Source organism: Amia ocellicauda, chromosome 1 (assembly GCF_036373705.1).
Source record: "Amia ocellicauda isolate fAmiCal2 chromosome 1, fAmiCal2.hap1, whole genome shotgun sequence".
Lineage (NCBI taxonomy): Eukaryota > Metazoa > Chordata > Actinopteri > Amiiformes > Amiidae > Amia > Amia ocellicauda.
In genome coordinates, this window is record NC_089850.1 from 15,815,605 (window position 1) to 15,837,444 (window position 21,840).

A 21,840-nucleotide genomic window follows, 5' to 3' on the forward strand; every position below is an offset into this window, starting at 1 on the left:
GTTATATTATTCTGTATTCTGTGCAATGCACGATTATATATTTCTATACATTTGCAAAGAGAAAAGGAGACTTGGCCTTGTTTGAACCCCCTCAAGCCACAATTCCATACTCATGTCTTTTATGCTAATGTCGTCTAAATAATTCATAATCACAATATATATATATATATATATATATATATATATATATTTTTTAATAGCATTAGGTTATATTATCAGAATTTCAAGGACAATGTTTAAAGGTTGTTTTATAGCTGAAGCCATCAGTAAAGCTGACACAAGGAAAATGATTAACATGCTAAATAGGCTGAGCTAATTTTTTTGCTCTCATTTTATTTGCATCCACTTGGCTCATTACCAGAGACACAAAATATAATCTGCTGTATGTTCTCAATTGTATATTTTGTTGCACATCTGTCTACATCTTTTACATTTGTTATGATTCTTTTTTTAATAGTTTTTTTATAGTTTTATATACTTCATTCCCTAAATATAAATTAAACTAATATATTGTATACATTTGTAATATACTATACACTTTGTATTAAAATGTGTTATTAGTAGTAGTATTTGATCAAATGTGAATTCCAGTAAAAGAGTTACACAGGTACAAGTATAAAGTTACAAGTGGTGGCATGTTTCATATATTATATTTCAGACTTCAGCACGTATTCCTATTAAATGGTTTCAAAAGCTGTCCAATGTAACAGTAAGTTTCTCCAGACCGTTCTCTAAAGTAGGACTGGCCAGATGAAATAACATCCAAGCTAGCTTCATAATGATCCAAGAAGTGTCATTCAGTTGGGAAATTGACAATTTGTTCATTCTAATTACAAGGGAAGGGAGGTACAGAGAACAGGTATTAAAACTGAAAGCTGGCATACAATAAGTACATTAATATTTTACAATGTCAAATCAGTAATATGAATTGTGATAATCTTATTTAAAATTATCTGGTTTTGTGGACTGTATAAATGAAGAGGAATGAGAATAGTGTTGTAGGAATCTTTGTTTCACTTTGCATACATGTCAACAAGTGAGAACACAAGCCAAGTTAGAGGAGCAGTTTCCATTACTGAGTCGGTCTCCACTGTTCACTGCCTCCCCACTCTCACTGGCTGTGATGCATGGTAAAATCGCAGTTCACTCTCACACTTCCACAGCCCAGGGAGTGAAGGTGCCTGGTTTTGCTGGAGGACACTGAAACAAAGAAACCAAAACGAAAAGAAACAACAATAATTGAGAGATGAAAACATCATACAGTTACAGGATCAATTTCTGGTGTTTTTCTTATTGCTGCAGAGTACTTTTCTCTCATTTTGTCTATGTGCACACAACGACAATGACATAGGTGTGGAAACAGAGTCAGGACTGTGGGCCCCAACCTGCACTGTGTGGAGTCTTTAACTGGGTGAGCCAGGCAGGATCCCCACACGTTTTCTTAGTAGCCACGATCAAGTTGTAGTAGAGAACAGGAGCAGTACACACCAGGCTGGTGAAGTCGTCCACACAGGCATTGCGTACTCTGTCGGGGGAGGCAGGGCTGTCCAGTGGAAAGGGGCCAGTGAGACCAGACTCAGCCCTGGCTGCAGCGATGGCATCTTTAATGGCATAAAATACAGACGCTGCCAGGAACAGTGGTGGCTCCCCAACTGCCTGCAAAAACAACAGCAACAACATCATGATATTCAGATCCCTGAAGCTGGTTAACTGGGCTCAACCGATTGTAAATAGTGCAGTTCATGAAGTACAGTTCACAATTCAATCCCCCCCCCAATTAGTTTAATCCAAATTGCAAAATGTCCATACACACTCTATTGGCAATCATATAGTGGTGCTGGGAAAATCTACCCCCAAGAGCAGGGGTGCTCAATCCTGGTCCTGGAGAGCCCCTGTCCAGCAGGTTTTAGATGTCACCCTTGTATCACCAATTTATAAACACCTAGAAGTATTTCATTCTGATGAATGATGCAGGTGGTTTGGTAAATTCAGTGCTTTAGAAACCATCGGAGCAATTGTCTGAATACCTGCAGCCTCCTGAGGGAAGAATTCCCTTGGTTGACTTTCTTAATTGATTAATAACTCACATGTGTTCCCAGTATTAAGACATTGGTGATTTAGGGTGACTTATAAGAGTAAGTGGATTGGGGCTTTCCAGGACCAGGATTGAGCACCCCTGCCCAAGAGGATACTGTGAGATCTTCCCCCCAAACTTCCCCAGTCAGCCACCAGATGTCATCATCCCCAGAATACTAACCCATCTTCTGACATTCCACAGCAATTGGTTAATCATCCAATCAACATTCCTAGTCTCCATGTGCACTTCTTCTATCAGCCCTCTTCTCCCATTGGTTTACACTCCCTTCTCCTTCGCCTGCCTCCCACTGCTCCACAGATATATACCCCTTTGTTTCTCTCACCATTTGTGAAGTCTTGATTTATTCCAAGTATCATGTTGAAGCAGTATATCATTGGTTAGCCATGCGCCTTTTTGGTTGACCCTCAATTCCTGGATAGTCCTCTGAACTGATCGCCTGACCCTTTGCCTGCCTCTTAGACTGCTCTCTTGCCTTTTCTCCATTGTTCCTGTCACCGGCTCTTGACCCCTTGTTTGCCTGACCACTCTAATCAGCTCTGTGCCTGGGTTCACCTCTCCTGTGCAATGCCTGACATCAGATACATTTTGTGAAGGTCCATTTTATCCTGCTCACACTATTACTTCTCCCCAAAAGAAAAAACTTTTTTTTTTTTGGAAGTGGAGAAATCGTGTGTCTGACCTTTGCTAAATTGAATTCAGTACCACAGGATTAAAAAAAAAAAGTGTGGAGGTTACTTTTCTATTAATGAAAGTACTTAAAATAATTATTCTTTGTTAAAACTGAAAGCACTACAGTTGTTACATTTTGTAATGAAACAACAATGTTTATCTTCCAAATTCTGATCTCACTCGATTGGGGTACTCAAGATATCATACAACCAAAAAAAAAGTCTTAAAGGCCTAATGCTTTTACAAAACACTATATTCTTTTTTGGAAAAAATGTTTTGTTTGTTATGCTTGTCTATTGTTTTTCAAGTATATATATCATAAACACAAATTTAAAACACATGAGAAAGTAACTAATTAAAAACACATTTACAACCTGTAAAGAATTTAACATTTTTTGTTAGTTTTATAACAGTTTACAGTTACAGTTGTAGACACTATTGCTCAAGAGGGAATCCCAATGGCAGGTAAATCACTGTCATGGTTTGTTCCATATTTGGCCAGTAGGCGTCATCCTTAGCAAACTGAACACATTCACAGATTAGCAGCACCAACAAAGACTACTGCTGAGGAAGGAGAGATTTCCACTGTGTTGTAGCTGACTATCATTAGTGTGTTTAGTTTTGGTTTACTGTGGAAGTCAAACCTTGGATGTATTTTTGTAATTGTAATACAGTGTTACCTTATGCAACCTGACACTTTTGTTACCAGACCAGTGTAATCCCAATTAGTAATCATGATGGTTTGTATTTACAAATCAGAGCTCCAAGAATTATCTGAAATTGCATTTTTTTTAATCAAACACAATAGTGGATTTTCTTTTATATATATATATATATATATATATATATATATATATATATATATATATATGGTGGGTGTCTTAGAATGAAAAAAGGGAGCCCAATTCAGGGGTTTCAAGAACTATGGAGGACAATCTCTCCACCTACAGCAGGAAGGCAGGGCTCACCTTGGAGGAGTAGATGGCCTTGGCGTTGGGTGCGTCTCGGAGGAGGGACACTCGGAGCTTGGTGGGGATGTCTCCAAAGCCAGGGATCTTGTACATGCCAGGGCCCCTGGTGTACAAGACTCCCTCAGGAGAGTAGCGTAGCTCCTCCAAGGTGAACAGACCCACCCCTTGCATGAATGCACCTTCCACCTGCAGCCACAAGGAGGTACAGCCCGTCAGACTCCCCACTCTTCTCTCTCAGAGCCCGTGCCATTGCAAAGACTGGCCTCACTGGCTGGACTAACATTGGGAGCTACACATATTTTACTATGCTGAATGTGAGAAACTATTCTTTATGTGTGTAAAGAACGGCCTGCTTTCAGATATACGGCAAGGAGTGGGGGGGAAAGCCAGGGATTTTCAGCCTTCTGGATATCCCAGGTCTTAAATTCCAAAGAATCGTCTCATGTCCTAAAGGGAACAATTCTGTTGTGTACAACATACCTGCCCAATGTCGATCGCTGGGTTCAGACTGATGCCAACATCCATAACTATGGTGGTACAAAGGTTCTGGGGGAGAAGGATGGAATGGGTCAGTTTGTGTTTAAAAATCAATTAGATGAAACTTCAACTCCATAATCTATCACTTTACTCCAGAAAGGTACCTATTAAACATGAGTTTAAACTTGTCTGTATCCCTGCAAGTAATAGACCATAAAGAACTGAAACCCACAGCTTTGTAAGAAACAATCATGAATTTATCCTTGTATTATATAGCATAATTCACTATTATCATTATTGATAATGGGAAATTACATTCCTAAAGACAGACTAGATGTTGCAAAAGCTTTGAAAATCCCTCACTGGCAGGCAGATTGGGGACCAGGTCTGCATAAAAACAATTTCCCACTAGGCCTGCAGTGTACCTTCTGTTTCCTTTCTTCCATAAATAACAAAAGACCCCTGAAACAAAAGGCATGTCATCTCCTGCTATAAGAAGGAAGTGATGTCTGCTTCAGAAAATGTTTAACCTAGTCAGTGCTTTTCAAAACTCGTTCTCAGTCTCTCCTTACATCAATATTATATGATTGGTTGTGATTGATTAGGTTCCACCAAGTACACAGTGTGCCCTCCCAATCAATATGTCCACTACATGTTTGTCTGTACTTCTACCATTGTTTTAAGATATGTTTAATTTGTTTATGAGTGATTTATGAGTCTTCTCATACATGCATTGAATAAAATATCTGGAGCTGATAATCAGCCTGAATCTCTTTGGATAACAGAGAATAAACTCACTACATCATTTTAGTAGTCCTTCTCAAAGTAAAATTATTTGTGCTGAAGTTACATATAAATTAGACTTTTCTGTTGAGGAGAAAATACTCAATTCTGTGACTTTTTCTCGTTCTTCCATGTGTAAAAATAAAGCAGGTTCTTCCAGTGATCATAATAATAATAAAAAAAATTCCAAAGCCAGTATTTCCATTGTACATATTTGTTATGTCAAACCTATGTAGAACCATTTCAGTAAATATGATTTATCTTAGATGATCCCTCTCCACTTCAGATACAATATGCAATTTAGCGACAGCCCCTTAATCTTAAATGTGCGTCACTGAGTCTGTAGGTGGAGCCACCGGTGTTTGTGTTGTAGGTTGTGTGCAAGAGAGTAGGTACATCACATCACACACTGCACAACACTTTTATTATTACAACAGCTTCTTAAAATTCCCTTCATTTAAGCATTTTAATTTATCTTGCTTATTCGGTGGCAGTTTGAAACATAGGCTATATATTGTGCCGTTTTTTATTTTTACCCGAATATTCATATTTTTATTCTAATGATCAGTTCCCTTTCAAATTGAAACACAGCCATTACCGAATGGGAAGAACCTTCTGACCTGCCAATCAGTGAAAACATGTACCAAAGCTGCCCAATATGGGCCCTGCTGGCAGGAGGAAGACCGCTCTTCTGAGTTTTTTAGACTTTTCTCATAGAGCTTTGCATCTCTTCGGAGGTAAGTGTAAAGCAGGAGTCTCGCTCAGGGCTGGCTTCAGTCCTTCCATTGAGATGTGTTGTGTGTATCCTCTCTGCGGAGGTAGGTTTTGTGCAGTAGTTTTCTCACAAATAGAGCTGGTTTTGGCTCCTCTACAGAAGTCTACTGTGTAAATGACCTCTTTTTACCATCTTTCAGATATTCTTGAGTGTGTGTTGGAGCTCAGCAGCTGCTGTTTTCCCACAGGAGAGTGTCGGATCTCACCTCCTCCCCATCGAGGTATTGAGGGAGGGAGAGTGTCTCTCAGGAGACACATCGATATCAACCACACCCCAGAGGTGGATATGAACCTGCACACAGACCCAGGATCTGTTGTGAGGAGCTGGGAGAAGCAATCCTGCCTCAGGATTTTAGCTCTTTTTTTAGGCTATCAAAATTAACATCTTCTTCCAGGAATTAAACCTCGGAATGAGGCAAAAAGGGACCTTTCACTGCGGTGCGGTCTGAAGCAAGCTCCCTTCAGATGATGGGCACAAACCATGCCCTTCTCTCCATCCTCCATCCTCCTCAACGCATCAATTACACCTGGTCAAACTTCGGGACCACTGTCAACCTGAGTATAGAATGCTCAGCCAGGCCAAAGGAAATGGTTTGAAAGTATGCCGATCTTCAAAAGCCAAGAAGACAGCCCCAGTCGCGCCACCAGCCCTACCCTCAGGAGATACAGTGGGTGATGAACAAAAAAAAAAAAAAACCTGCTACCACAGGCCAGCAGCGTGTGGCCAAGTTACCAGCATACGCAGGCCATACACAGGCCAAGGGTGAAAATAGACTTTTCAGCTGGAAGCCTAAGGGGAGAAGCTAGCCTTGCAACCCCACCGGCTAAATCACAGGGAGAATGTTGTCCCCAGATACGAAAGATAATGAGCCACGTATATGCCCTCCATTTCCACTCTGGCTCTTCCCTTCTCAGAGGAGTGCTGACCACTACTGTCAGATGCCCAGAAGGGCAAGAACTCTGGCTCAGGAGATTGCAGTAATGCAAGAGAAATAAGCTGTATGACAGGTGGTCCGAGAGAACTCACGAGAGGGGTTCTACTCACGGTACTTCCTAGTGCCAAAGAAGGATGGAGCCACTCTCGATCCGAGGGGTTTCAGCATGTTTCTGAAGAAAAGAAACTTCCGCATATTGACTGCACAGTGTATCCTCCAGTCAGTCTGACTGGGCAACTGGTTCATGTCGATAGACCTCAGGGACACATACGTCTATGTCCCCATCCTCCCAATGCACAGGACATATCTACGCTTTGCGCAGGACCAAGCGTACGAATTCTGTGTACTGCAGTTCGGCCTCTCACTGGTGCCCTGCACAGACGCTTGGACGCAGATCTGGCCACCTCAGGTCAAAGGGGATCAGAACAATCTGTATGACTGGCCACTTGCACAGACTCCAGGATATAGGCGTAGGAACACATGACAGAGGTCATACATGTGACTACACTGGGTTTTTCAGTTCACACGGAGCAGAGCTCTCTCAAACTCACGCATTCGGTGTTGTTCTTAGGAATGCGATTTGACTCCGTAGCGATACTTGTCTTCTGGTCAGAGACAGGATCGAGTCACTGAAGTCTTGCCTCATGCAATGCAGAAGAGGCTAGAATCACCGGCTAATTTACTTCAAAAGCTGTTGAGACTATTGGTGGCCGCCTTGAAAATCCTTCCCCTTGGATTCAGGACAATGCATCGGCTACATCGCTGGGAAAATGCCTACAGTCTGCACCCAGCAAGACACAGACACTGCCGACTGACCGTGACTCCAGCGTGCAGGAGGACATTGGATTGGTGGTAGAATAACAGCAATTTACACTTTGGATCTCCCATAGGCTGCCCTCACCGGAGGGAAGTCATCATGACAGACGCCTCCAACTACAGCTGGGGCACAGTATGGAATGGGATCAGGGTACAAAGGATGTGGAACGGTCTCTGATCATCCTCTCATGTTAATGCACAGGAGCTGCAAAGCTGGGTCACTGGTCGTGCACCACTTCCAGCACGTCCTGTCGAACAAGCATGTCTTAGTTGAACAGACAACACGACAGTGGTGGCTTAAATCAACCACCAGAGGGGGCATGTGCTCACCTGGACTGCATCATGTGGCATGCAAACTTCTTCTGTGGCCTGAGACAATCTCCAATCAATCAGGGCAATACACCTGCCAGGTGTGTCCAACACAGCGGTGGACCTCCTCTCTCTCGGAGGACCAGACAGCTTGGAATGGAGATTGAGTTCTCAAGTGGTAGAGCAGATCTGGGAGATGCTGGGATGAGCTCGAGTTGACCTCTTGCTACTGTGCTGAAAGCAGGAGGGGTCCCCTGCTGTTGACGCCTTGCTTACCTGTGGCCTTGGGAATTGCTATACGCCTTCCCTCCACTGCCACTTCCCCCTGATTGCCCCCCAGTGGCCGAGATAGTTATGGTTCAGTTCAGTGTTATGGTTAACACTAGCGCAGATGCTAAGTGTGGAATCCTGGCAAGCAGACAGACTCCTGTGGCACCCAAACAGAGCACAGCTGCAGTTGTTTAAAAGTGGCCAGTCTTCCAGAACTGGTGCCTGGATAGACATGTGGATCAGGTGTCATGCCCCATATCAACCATCCTGTGCTTCCTGCAACAGCTGCTAGCAGACGGGAAATCTGCATCCACGTTGAAAGTTTATCTGGCTGCCATCTCAGCATGCCATGATAAGATTGACAATGTCTCCCCAGGAGCCCGTTTCCCGGAAATCCAATTTCTAAAAGGTGTGAGACGCTTGAGACCACCAATAAAGTACACAATTCCAGCCTGGGACTTGAAATTAGTGCTGCTACCCTTGAGCCCATTTCCACAATGGCACTCTGCTTCCTCTTGCTCAAGGTAACCTTCCATGTAGCGATAACGTCAGCAAGGAGAATTAGTGAAATTCATGCCTTGTCTGTGGATAAAGCCTGTCTGATCTCCTCAGGAAGCAACAATAGAAGACGAACCCGGGTTTCCTGCCCAAGGTCGTGTCGTCGTTCCACATAAACCAACCAATTGTCCTGGAGTTTTTCCATCCCTCTCCACATACATCAGATGAGGACCGTAGACTACATACACTCTACCCTGTCCAGGCCTTGAGGTGCTATATGCGGAGGACTGCGCAGAGCCGTCTGTTTGTCTGCTATGGTTCCACCACCAGAGGAAGGGCAGTTTCAAAACAATTATTGGTGCACTGGGTGGTGGACGCGATCCAGCTCACCTATGAGACTGCTAATGTTCCCATGCCTGAACACATCTCAGTGCACTCAACAAGGGGACAGGGCTCTTTTTCACAATGCCACACTTGAAGACTTGTGCAATGCTGTGATCTGGTCCGGTCAACAGACCTTCACGAGGTTCTACTGCTTCAACGTGGCAGACCGGCTGTGCCCAAACCTGGGCACCCAGGTACTTCAAACTGCTAGCCCTCAGGCGCCGTGAGGCTCTGCTATACTTGTCATTATGGGATTGGGCTTAAATCAAGTGTCAGGACTCATGACAGCTCTGGTATAGTCTTCCCGTTCGGTAATGACTGTCTTTCGATTTGAATGGGAATGATCCCTGAAAAAAAAAGACAGCCATTACTCTTCGGAGGTTGCTTGACCAGATGACCTTTCTGATGAAGAAATGGCAGTGAGCTGCAGTCAGGAGGAGACTTTTCACAGACACCGGGGGCCGCTGGGTCTTCCTCCTGCCAGCAGGGCCCCTATTGGGCAGCTTTGGTGCATGTTTTCACTGATTAGCAGGTCAGAAGGCTCTTCCCATTCAGTAATGGCTGTCTTTCTTTTTCAGGGAGCCGGGGTTATGATAATAACCTATCACTTTTAATCAGTAAACTTAAAAATATTTAAGGAAATACAAAATATAGGCGTTGTTGATATCTCTTGTATTATTGTTTTATAAGGCAGTGACAACAGGTCTATCAACGTGTTTTTACAAAAATGCTTTTTTTTTTAAATAGTAAAGTTAAATGTTTCTGTGTAATTGTGGTGTACAGCATAAATTGCTGTCAATCATTTTACTTGTACTTTATTATTAATTATTATTATTATTATTAGGCTCCTGTGAGTGAAGTCTCACTTGAAGCCAACTGCAGGATCAGTATCAGCACCAGTGAGGTTCAGACAGGGTAGGAAGTGGTAATTATTGTTTAGAGTGACACAGTTAAAACTGAAATACTACAAGACCAAATAAATGCTTTACTAAAGTAGATATTTGTAAAAAGCTTCAGTGGCAATTACATTGACCCGATTGTTCTTATAGTTTGTACAATACAGTATGCACACCATTATTAAGGACTTTTTTCTCCCAATCAGAAACAGACAAGTTTAATCATGCCAAAAGATCGACTGGCAAGAGATATCAAGAGAGAGAGGGTCCCACTCCACCAGTGTTAGATGCCCAGCCTTACACTTTGTTTGGAACCAAGCAAAGATGTCTTAACTGTAACTACCAGTGGCTAAAATACACAAACAGTGGAGCAATGCTATTGAATGTGTATGTAGAGCATTACATTAAAGTACAATTACATTCAAAATAACTTAAAATACCCTATAGATGTAGTTAAAAGCATGATATACCAACCATTTGTAACACACGTAGTGTGTTTTCTGACTGTGGCCCCCAAAAACATGTAGTCCAGGTTTGGTATTACTCAGAGTTACCTTGTGATCCCCAGTCAGGCAATCGATTTCAACCTCAGAACAGGCCACCCCATAACTGAAATAATGAAAGGGTCTTCCTTCATTTTTTTCAAAGTCATAGCCAAGGTCAGGGGTCCTGAAACATCAACAATCAAGACAAAGTACAATTAAAATACAGTGCTTTCCAACATGCAAGTCTAAACATTTTCTGGGAGGTATACAGATGACCTGCATTGCTTATGTGTTTGAAAGCATCAAAAAACATCACTGTTTCAGAATTGTTGTTCGTGTCAGCAAATGAGGCTCCACTTTGAGGTTCCATCATGAACAGGTATCTGTTGTCACTCAACTGCAGCTGTACGGCGCCCTGTATTTTAACTGCAGTGAACCACTCAGTCTGCAACACTCTGTGAGGTACAGTTTAATCAGTGCTGTACTTCCCAAGAAAAGCATCTCGTCGCTGCGGTGACTTACTTGTAGAACCCTGTTGCTGATAAACTGACCCTGTCAAAATAGGCCGCTTTCACCTGAAAGAGAATTCTCAACACATGAATAAATACTTCATCTCCACATGTACAGCTGGCGTTATCTCTCTTCTCTTCTCACAGATAGACCCCACATACCCTCACTCAGGTTAAAATACTTACAAAATACTAATAATTATTGGGAAAGGCTGAACGAATATAACTGCTGACTAAGTTTAAAGGGTCTCACCCAGTCCTCCCAGCAGCCCTTGGGATTGCTGCTCTGGTATGGCTCCAGGCGCTTCAGCAGCTTCTCACAAGCATTCTGACAGGAAGAGCAGAGTTTAACACTGACAATAATAACAACAACATTAATAACAGCAGGCAGAGGGGAATACCAGCTCCTTACATAGATGGCCATTGCATTGAGGTCAGAGCTGACAGACGCTGCTGTGGGGCTGGTGTTGGGAACAGTGTTAGTGCTGGTTTCACTGATGAGGATCTTGCAGATGGGGATGCCCAGGACTCGACTGGCCACCTATTGGAGATATATTTACAAATTAACAACAAGTTTAGGGTTCTGTAGTTCCAGGGTCCTGTATACACCTTTATTGGCTCCTCAAGCACAGGTCTTAACATGGAGACAGAATTGAAAACCCTGAGAGTCACCTTAAAAATAAAACAAAAGCTTTCCAACAACCTGGGAACTTCAAACAAGTGAATAACTAAACATACTAAATTTGAAGCTTAACTTTAGATGTAAAACAATTACAGCACGTTTCACAGACCTTGATTAGTACTAGTCTTCAACTGCTCGACCTAAAATAACATTACATAGTCCAAGTGCTAATCTGAAACCAGTCTGTTAAGACCAAAAATGATACATTGCACATATCCATTGTTTTAGTAGAACTAATTTATTTATCAATTTCATGATAGGTAGAGTTCTATCTAATCCAGGAATACACAACACCAATCCTGGAACACTGCAATGTAGCAAATCTCCTGAACATACCATTACCTTAACAACTGTTCAGTTAAATCAAGAATGAGATTGGAGAAGTGGAATTTAATCCAGGGGATATTGCAACCTAAAGGACCAGTTTGGCACCTCAGCCCTAAACTCACATTTTACTCTGTAGCAATGACCTGTTTAGCCCTGAGGTTGATTTGCTGCTCTCCCTTATTGTAAGTGAGTCTTATGGGGGACTGGTTGATCCCCTGTTCATGGTGTCTGGTTCAGGTTGCTGTGCATGAATTGGGAACTGTGCTGAGAGAACTGTGGAAAGGCAGTATTGTGAGAGTATTGTGTAGCTCCCACTGGCACACCTGGATCATCTTTGTGTGCAGGCCCTGCCCCATCTCTGTGCCTCCATGGGTGAGCAATACTGAGCCGTCTGTGTACACATGAACCAGAGCTCCAGCCTGCAAACAACAACACAGCAGTGGTTACCAAAACCCCTGTGAGGTCTTCAGCCTGAGTACAATGACTGACTAACTTGGTCCTGAATATGATTTAAAGTTAGTAGTCAATACACAATACTGCTACTACTGCATAATTGTAAATTACTCTCTAACAATTCCCAAGTTGTTGTTCCCCAACTAATGGGTCTAAAGGTAAACTTTGAGAACTACAGACATTTCTTTAATATGACATGAGCAATGATGCATTATACACTGATTAACTAATTAGACTCTTTGGTGCACTGGTTTGATTGAGGTTAAGGACCAAGATCCCACCTGTTTAGTTCTTATCCAATCTTGACTGTCTTAGATTTTGTATAAATAAAGTAATGCATATACAGTGATCTGTTAGCACATTATCCTATGGCCCTATTGTATCAAGGTGTGTTGCAATGTAGCAAGGGGCTCAGACCTGGTTCAAAAATTTGGCTGTGAAGCTGATTCCGAACTTGGTGGGAATAATGGAGATGCCCCTTTTCGTCCAGCGATTCTGCCTGCAAAGAATTCCACAGATTGCAAGCTCTAATTACTGTACAGTTATTTGGTGCCCAGCTGAGAACCAGGGAACTGGACTAGTGAGAACCAGGATGGTGCAGCCGACACAATTTGTGATGCAGGGTTTGGTTTCGTTTCAAGTTTCAACATGTTAAAGCCCTCTGAAGTGTTGATGATATTTAATTGTTGTACAAGTGAAAGAGTGTAAATGGGCTGGTTGTACTCTTGTGGTATGTTGGGTCTATCTACTGCTTAGACCTCCCTTTGTTTGTGATAGTGTCCGGCTGCTACACTGTATCAGAGGAAAACATTCACTTTTTCAATGGCTAAATTGCAAACAGTACCCAATGAGCAAGGGAATAATACCTGTTAAACTCTTCAATGTCTTTCCTGCGTTGGTGGTATTGTGAGGTCAGCAGGCACTCCTCCCAGCATTGAGCAATGGTGAACTGCTCCAGTTTCTGGTTGAACGGTGTCACATCTCCTTCTTTGTATATGTTCAGCTTGCGCACCTTTCAGAAAGATCACATGAGTTGCTTAGCTTTTATTTGTGATTTAGTTTGGAAGTTTCTAACAACAGTAACTGATTACAAAAACAACAAAAATAATGTTTATTTTATATCAAGTCTTTTGTTATTAACTTTCTTTGTGAGCTTTATTTATTCCATAATAAGCCTATTTTCAACCTTTATTTTTTAACTTTTACCGTAATAAAACACTAACCTTTTCCAGTTAACCATTTCTGTTATTCAGTTGAAATCAGTTAACTATTCAACGCATCTTGCCACCTGATTATTTATGATTTATCTGGCGTTTGCTTAAATTAAAGTTCATAGTTCTCTTAATACACAAACTACACTTCCCCAGCCAGACTTACAATAACACTTATATGAGTTGGTTGGAACAAAACAATTACATTTTAAAAGGTAGGTGTTTTATTATGGCAATTTCTAAACTACTAAAGCTGGGGTCACACTACATGATTTCTATGATCTGACCCGATTTTGAGAACGGTGGGCAGCTCACACTTAATGACTATTTTGCACCGAATGTATGTCTTTTGTATTGCGAAGGAGCGCACACTACACGATCGTTTAAGTACAGGGGGTCACACACTTCACGACTGATCTGAAATACTCAGACACAGCCTCGAAACTCCCCACATCTTGCGGAAACACATGTGATCCATCCAGAGAAAAGGTAAACAAACATGAACCTGGACATTTACAGCTCATGTTCATGTAGTGCAGATGTCTGCAGTTCAGTGGATCAGTGCAACAAGAACGCAACCACAAACCGCTGTTGCTGTTTGTGTTCGTCTGTGCGAACAAACATAAAAAGCGGAGAAAAAAGACAGTGTGCGTGAAGACATGGCTGGGGAGGTGAAGGGCAATAGCCTGTCTAATCTGTATGAGAGCTGGAGGTGAGCAACAGTCACAGGCTATATCCATCCCACAGTATGATCATCGCATTGTATGTATCGATATTTTGCGCAGACCTGGGTCAATTACGAATTGGTATTTGTATTTGAAAATATTATTTTCCCTGTATTACAGTATTTTTAAATAACTCATTGGCTGCTGCTGGTCTCCATGTGATGCGGATCACGTCACCCTACAAGTTCGGTGCGGATCGAGATGTAAATATTAAATATGTTTAATAAAATTGTAGGGGCTAGCCTACTAGCTTACGATCGGATTGGAGAGGAAGCGATTGCATCGTGGACTACACACTACACGACCATCGGTGGTGGGGACGCACCCCGACCAGGCTGCTTGTCGTAACGATCAGAGCAGATTTGTCGGGAGGGTCAAATTGGGCTCAAATTGGTCTTAAAATCGTGTAGTGTGACCTAGGCATTAGACTCCTTTGTTCTGTTCTGCTCAGCCCCCTAGAGGAGGGATGCTCTAGTAAGAGTTCAAAGGTGAGAGATGTGTGCAGATCAGAAAATAATGTAGTCAAACTCCAACCAGTGTGATACAGAGAAAATCCCATGGTGTGGCAGTGCAAGAGCTACCATGTCATATTGCTAAAGCAGATTCTTTGTAGAATCACACTTCCTTCCTGCTCCACTGTTGGGACCCTAAACATAGCCTCCCTATCCTTGCCCTGTTAGCTGAGGAGACCGCTCTGGGTTAACCCTCAGTGCCCAGCCCTCACCTGGTCCGCAGGCAGGCAACATTTCATAGCCACGTCAGTCATCCAGCACTCAGCTACCATCATTCCCTGGGGGCCTCCGAAGCCACGGAAGGCAGTGTTGCAGGGCAGGTTGGTCTTACACATGTAGCCGGTGCCACCAATGTGGGGGATATTGTAGCAGTTTTCCATGTGGAACAAAGCTCTTTCCATGATCTGAAATGACAGAAGATGACGCATTATTTCTCAGTTTCCGGTTAAAAGTACATTATCCATCCAGTCCTAAACAGCACAGAAACCAAAAAGCAAGAAAAGGGATTGATTTTTCATTGGCACTCCTTTCACATTTCACAATGTCCCCACCTACCAAACATTTGAATGTGGGCATTACACTTTCACTGAGATGGAAAATATTCTACAGCTTTGAAAACATAACACTTACTGACAATGAGAGGTCCATAGAATTACCCGCATTGGAGTATAAAGTCAATTCAAGAGCAACAACGCGTCCAGTCTTCATGAAGCCGACCTAGAAAGGAAATTAAAACTCTCTCTCATAAAAGGAAACAACCAAAGGCAGAGAGGAGTTACAGTATGGAGTAAAGACAATGGGATGGGCACACACACCTCTAACTAGCTCTTCATCTTGTTAAGTGTGATTGTAACCTAATTAAAATAGTAAAAATAGTAATTTTGTATTTACATACATACTAAGTAAATGAATAAAAATCTGTTATATCACACTCCTCATGTTCACATTCATGACTAATACATCTACCTAAAAGTAAAACTATATTCATTAACATAACGGCAGAACTATTCAGAAATGCCATATAAGATTTGTTTTAGTGCAATTCTTTCCATAATTACTTAAATAGTTAAAGCAGTGTACTGTAGAATTTGTTGTAAATGACCAAATATATTGTAAAAGTAGTATATTGCTTATGCTTCACCACAGTTAATTTTAAATCAGGAAGAACTATAGTAAAAAACAAAATAGTAAGTATTTTCCATGTAAGTACCGATGGAGCTATATTATATCTATGTTGAATCCAATTTTAAAAAAAAATCTCCCCATCAACATCACATGTATGGCAAGCTAAATTTAAGATATCTTAATTTGAATTGCAGATATCTCAAACTAAATCCATTTCAAGATATCTGGAATTGAATTTGAGAGATCTGCAAGTAACACAACAGGAAGGATGCCTGCCCCCCCACCCAACTAGACAGGCAAGTACTGCAGTACTTTACGTGTCTTACCTTATAGCGTCCCAGGAAGGGATGCCGACCCCCAGTTATGAGCATATCCTCATCGCGATCCAACATGCAGCGTACAGGTCTACCTGTTCTGGTAATGGATCAGACAACAAGAACAATACATGCAGGATCATTAGATCTGAAACTCTGCACTGATATTTCGGTGGCTCACAGGAGCCCATTAAGCTACAGGAGCTGTTGTTTTATGACACACTGAGAAAACCCTGGCTGACTGACATCCACTCGCAGCCAGCTTTCAGACAATTGATATGGGGAATTATAGTGAGGTTGTTGTTTTCCCCCTAATGGAATAGAATACAACAGTGAGACTGGGCCTCTCTCTCAATCTGTTTACAAAGGGATGCAAAATACTCATTATTCAGAAACAAGTTACAGAAAATAATTAAACTGAGAATTATATAATAAATATAAGTTTCCTGTGTCCAGGCCAGACTGATAATATAAGAACAGTATCATATTGAAAAATCTATACAAATCCTATAAAAATGTGCTTTGTTATATATGTGAACTGTATTCTGCATATATATTGTGAATTCAACACATGTTTTGAGTGGGAAGAAAAACTGCAACATATATGGCAAATATGTTGTGTTTAGATGAGATTGACTGATACATAATAATATAAAATAACATTGACTCACAACTGGAAACAAGGGACACACATTTTGAAATGCTTGTTTTGGCCCCACTAGGAGTGCACTGCTGATAGAGATTATGTGGAGGCTTCATGGTTGTGTTGTTCTTCTTACTTGTGGGCTGCTATGGCCACCACCGTCGACAGAAGAGTGCTCCTGGTCTCCTTCCCCCCAAAACCACCTCCCATCCTCTTCACCCTGCAGACGATCCTGTTGGAGGGAACTCCCAAGGCCTTGGCAACAAGTTGCTGAAATCCATAAACACCGAAACAGACAATAACATCGGAACATGAGAAAGATGTGAAATCTGTATAACAGCCTGACATAGCCCTGATATAGCCTAGATTAAAGTCAGAGCTTCAAAGTGAAACAGTTTATAGAATATATATTCTACAAACTTCAACAAAGAAGCAGATGTCAGCTTCTAACACTGGGAAACTGCTGCCATAGTCTGTTACATCAGACCAATAAGTATTGTAATTTCAAAGTTTACCTGGATGGATTAATCTCCTTACATTTGTATACTGACCTGCGTCTTTGATGCAGACTGTGTAGACACAAAGAGCTCCATTTCTCCATCCTCCCTCTTGGGAACAGCCAGAGAGCAGTGTGTTTCCATGTAGAAGTGTTCTTGTCCTCCTATGTGCATCTCTCCTGTGGGTACATTATATACAGACAGGTGACAAATTAAAAGAAAAACCTGAATAAATGATTGGAGGAACATAACAAATGCAGATGCCTCCAAACAGGTGTACTGCATGATACAATTAAGCAATTAACATCCTATCATGCTCTGTGGCATGTATACAAATGCTGAGCAGGTCCAGTTAACGTTGATTTCGGATCAAGATGGTAAGAGGAAAGGATCTTGTGACTTTGAAAGAGGAGTCATTATTGTGGCACAAATGACAGGAGCTTCAGTCACAAAGACGCTCAACTGGCTAGTGTTCTCGACAAGTGGGCGAGTGCATGTGTGGCGACACCAAGAGAACGGTACAGGCTCCGGAGGCTCTTTTATGCTGTGGGGGGCATTTTCCTGGCATGGTTTGGGTCCACTTGTCCCCTTAGAAGGAAGGGTCACTGCAAATCATTACAAAGTTATTCTGAGTGATCACCTTTATCCTATGGTGACACATTTCTGTCCTGATGGGAGTGGTCTCTTCCAGGTTGACAATGGCGCCATCCACAGGGCACAAGGGTCACTGAATGGTGTGATGAGTATGAAAATGATATGAATCATATGCTATGGCCTTCGCAGTCACCAGATCTCAACCCAATTGAACACCTATGGGAGATTTTGGACCGAAGTGTTAGACAGAGCTCTCCACCACCATCATCAAAATCCCAAATGAGGGAATATCTTTTGGAAGAATGGTGTTCATCCCTCCAGTAGAGTCCAGAGACTCGTAGAATCCGTGCCAAGAGCATTGAAGGTGTTCTGGGCTCGTGGTGCCCAACACCTTACTGAGACATTTTACGTTGATTTTTCCTTTAATTTGTCAGCCGTCTGTATGTAAGGTGTAAAGAATGAAGAATTCTTCAGATTGCACTTCTGTGAACATATCCTCAATTATTACAACAACATACAGATTTAATGAAAAGACCAGGGGAAAACATCAGAGAATGGTGTAATATTTAAATTGATATTTAAAGCTAGATACAATACATGGCTCTTCTATGGATACAATTATATCAGACCCAAATGTTCCCATCAGACAAAATAATTATCAATTAAAAAAATTGCAGAAGTCTTTCAAAAGGTACCCAAACTGTACATTGTCAAGCTGTGAGGTGTGTTAGACTTTATTTAAACTGCTTTGAAAAATACATTTTCTGCTTCTGTGTAAGAAGTGATTTTGATGTCTGTATGCATACACACCTAAAATGGTGATAAGACAAGAACAAACCAGTTTTTTGTTTGATCTGAACAATCATATAACCAAAGATTTGGCAAGAAACAAGGCACTGTTCTGGAAGCACATTCTGAAGTGCAAGAGTGTGACCTCTGCTTTTGCAGAGTTTCAATAACATACTGACTGTTTCTAGTTTGTATGTATGTTTGTATAGAGTGGCTCTAAATGAAACAAACCTTCTATTATGTGATCTGATTCCTTGAATCCTTGCCTCAGGTTTCCTCGCTCCAGCTTTCTGATGGGCTCATAAAAGGATTGACTTTCAATCGCCTCCTATGTTAAAAAAGAAAAACAGATTTAAAGAGAACTCAGTAAGTTCCAATCAGTTATCATTATTCATAAAACACATCAGCTACACCATATATATGTCAGTGTAAAATGAGAGGTTCTGTTGAGTCCAATGGAATTTTTCATAGTGATGGTTGGTGATGCAGAAAAAAGAAGAGTATTACTATTATTATAATCTGCTTATTTCACAACAAATTGCCAATATCTTCCTCTATTGCACTTTTCTTTTTTTACACTCCTATCAATGCAATATATACAATTGTAATGTAATAAAATATGATCCAAAACAATAATAAATTATCCTTATATAAGCCTGGGAAATTACAGTAAACCTGCTCTTAATAAAGCCATCACAGTAATGATAACTCAGAGCAGACCATCTGAATGACTTTTCACTTGTAAAGTGAAGTGCCAAATGCAATTATTTTCATTTTAATAGTCAGAAAACAGAATCCATTCTGTAACATTGCTTTTCTCATAAAACATTCAAATTTGCTTAACTCTCTCAAAACATCATAAAGACAGTGAGACACTTTCATGATCAATGATTGCAATGATCACTGGAATATTTAAACTGGAATTACGTATTTTTGTGAATGGTTTAGCTGCATCATGTGCTGTGGTTCCCAGTGTAAAATGCCATCAGTGAGACGAACCTGGATTGTGATGATTGGCTTCAGTTCTTTATAACTGATCTTCACAGCTCTCGCTGCCCTTTGAGCATGGGCCTTAGTGTCAGCAACAATTGCCCCGATAATGTGACCAACACATGTGACCTACAGGAAAACAAGAATTAAACAACATGTAAAGAACATATCTGCTACTCATGTGCTAAGCTGACATACATTGACGGCAGTGCTCTCCAACTCTTGACTCAAGTAGTTGGTGTTGGGTCTGTTGCTCACTGGTGCTACTTCACTCTCCCCAAGTTGGACTAGTGAGTCCTAGTCCTAGGCCACTCCCTAATTTTACACAATGTTCTGAGTTCAAGAATGGAGCAGATGGGCGGTGACATTAAACAGAGCTGCCATTGAAGTGGTGGAACATGGGCTACATAATCAACTTGTATTACAGTCAGTTTGAAATCTGAATACAACCCAAGGAAAGAAATCTGATTAATTTCTCTAAACCAAACACCTATTAGATTTAGCTTCTCTCACATTCTTGCAGAATTATGGTATCACACCTCTCAGACACAATTCACCTGTTCACCACCAGAGGTCATCATCCCCTGAATTCTAACCCCACAATCATTCAATTAGCATTCCTTCAATCCATGTGCACTTGTCATTATAACACTCTACTCTCATTGTTTCTACCTCTCCCCACCAGCTTCACTGTCTCCACTCTGCCCTGCACTTAAACCTCTGTTTGTGCTTCAGTCACTGCTAAGTCTTGTCTCATTCATTGTAGCATTTCTAAGCACTACTGCTGGCTATTGACTTCCTTGTATTCCTGACCTCCTGCCTTTGATTTTCAACCACCCCCTTGGATTGCCTCTTTCTATTGAGCCCTGGACTGTTGTTTAACTTCGTCTCTTGGATATCCCCTTTGTATTGTTAGCCGTGCTTCCTCGGTTTGTGAGCTTGCACTTGTGTCCTCTTCTGCAGTCCTCCGAGTCATTACAGATGGAGAAAGCTCACCTTGTCTTCGGCAAAGACTGTTTCGTCATAGACTGCCGGGCCAGTCATGTTGCTGCCAGGGATGTTTTCAGCTGATAGGAAGCTAACTACTCCAGGCACTGCCATGGTTTCCTTGATGTCTATGGAGCTACCATAAAAAGACAGAGTGCAGCAGAGCACAGTTTTATTACAGTTATTATTATTGGAACAATTTACTATCAGTGTCAGGTTTTGTAAAAAAAAAAAAAAAAAAAAAAAGTATAAAGCATGGTGGCCAACTTCTAGTTCAAAGGGACCCCTGACTCAGGTCCTTGACTGAATAAAATAACTGACATACAAACAAACATGAAAACACTCTTACAGGATTTCTGCATGTGCTTTTGTGCTCGTCACCAGGGCCAGATAGAGCTCATTTTCATATCTGGGAATGTCATCGCAGTACACAGCTTCCCCGGTGGCCTGCTTCAAGGCTGACAGATGCATTAATGGCCGACCAACAACATCCTGCTTCAGCTGGCCTTTTGGAATGTCCTGGACGGGAAACACAAAGGAGTGACCATTTACTCACAACACAATAGCAACAGACATACATTGACACACATTACAATACACATTATCAGTACCTGGAAAAGTTGAACACTGGAAGGGAAATCTTTGTGAAACAGCTCTGTGGCGCTGGCGTAATCGTCACGTATATCTTCAGCGTGAATGCCCTAGAGAGCAAGAAGAACAAGACAGATACAGAGGTTGAAAGATGTCATCTGCAAAGTGTGATTCACTGACACACAAAATAGAAACAGAGCAGCTTTCTTGAGTTTTAGATTCTACTACACTGCTGGGTCACTGAAAAAGGGCAGCTGCAGATTTTCAGGATTATTAAGAAAAATATACATTTTCTTGACAGGTACTGATTTGTTTGTGTCTAGCAGACACTTATAGAACCCCTCAGGGCAGCCCTACTGTCAAGAAATCCACAGGGTAATTATCACTTTTATATAATCAAATATTGGCTTATTGCCCTAAATATACCATATATCTTTAAAACTGCTCATCCTGGTGAGGGTTGCAGGGAAGCTGGAGCCGATCCCAGCAGGCATAGGGCACAAGGCAGGAATTCACCCAGGATGGG

The 21,840-nt window shown here is 41.6% G+C and overlaps 1 protein-coding gene across 1 annotated transcript in view; it reads right to left on the reverse strand.

Moving 5' to 3' along the window:
• Positions 1 to 313: 313 nt before the first annotated feature.
• Positions 314 to 21,840, reverse strand: part of LOC136717300 (xanthine dehydrogenase/oxidase) — a 60,588-nt gene continuing 39,061 nt past the window's right edge. The window contains exons 16-36 of the mRNA XM_066694909.1: positions 21,335 to 21,424; positions 21,073 to 21,242; positions 20,733 to 20,859; positions 19,746 to 19,865; positions 18,978 to 19,074; positions 17,418 to 17,542; positions 17,003 to 17,136; positions 16,236 to 16,323; positions 15,415 to 15,501; positions 14,997 to 15,188; positions 13,203 to 13,348; positions 12,754 to 12,835; positions 12,207 to 12,302; positions 11,287 to 11,415; positions 11,128 to 11,202; positions 10,888 to 10,940; positions 10,435 to 10,549; positions 4,219 to 4,284; positions 3,736 to 3,924; positions 1,489 to 1,656; positions 314 to 1,200 (exon numbers count right to left, since the gene is read on the reverse strand). Coding sequence (XP_066551006.1) covers positions 1,150 to 1,200; positions 1,489 to 1,656; positions 3,736 to 3,924; positions 4,219 to 4,284; positions 10,435 to 10,549; positions 10,888 to 10,940; positions 11,128 to 11,202; positions 11,287 to 11,415; positions 12,207 to 12,302; positions 12,754 to 12,835; positions 13,203 to 13,348; positions 14,997 to 15,188; positions 15,415 to 15,501; positions 16,236 to 16,323; positions 17,003 to 17,136; positions 17,418 to 17,542; positions 18,978 to 19,074; positions 19,746 to 19,865; positions 20,733 to 20,859; positions 21,073 to 21,242; positions 21,335 to 21,424 — 2,400 coding nt within the window. The 3' untranslated portion in view covers positions 314 to 1,149. The remainder of the gene's footprint in view (positions 1,201 to 1,488; positions 1,657 to 3,735; positions 3,925 to 4,218; positions 4,285 to 10,434; positions 10,550 to 10,887; positions 10,941 to 11,127; positions 11,203 to 11,286; positions 11,416 to 12,206; positions 12,303 to 12,753; positions 12,836 to 13,202; positions 13,349 to 14,996; positions 15,189 to 15,414; positions 15,502 to 16,235; positions 16,324 to 17,002; positions 17,137 to 17,417; positions 17,543 to 18,977; positions 19,075 to 19,745; positions 19,866 to 20,732; positions 20,860 to 21,072; positions 21,243 to 21,334; positions 21,425 to 21,840) is intronic.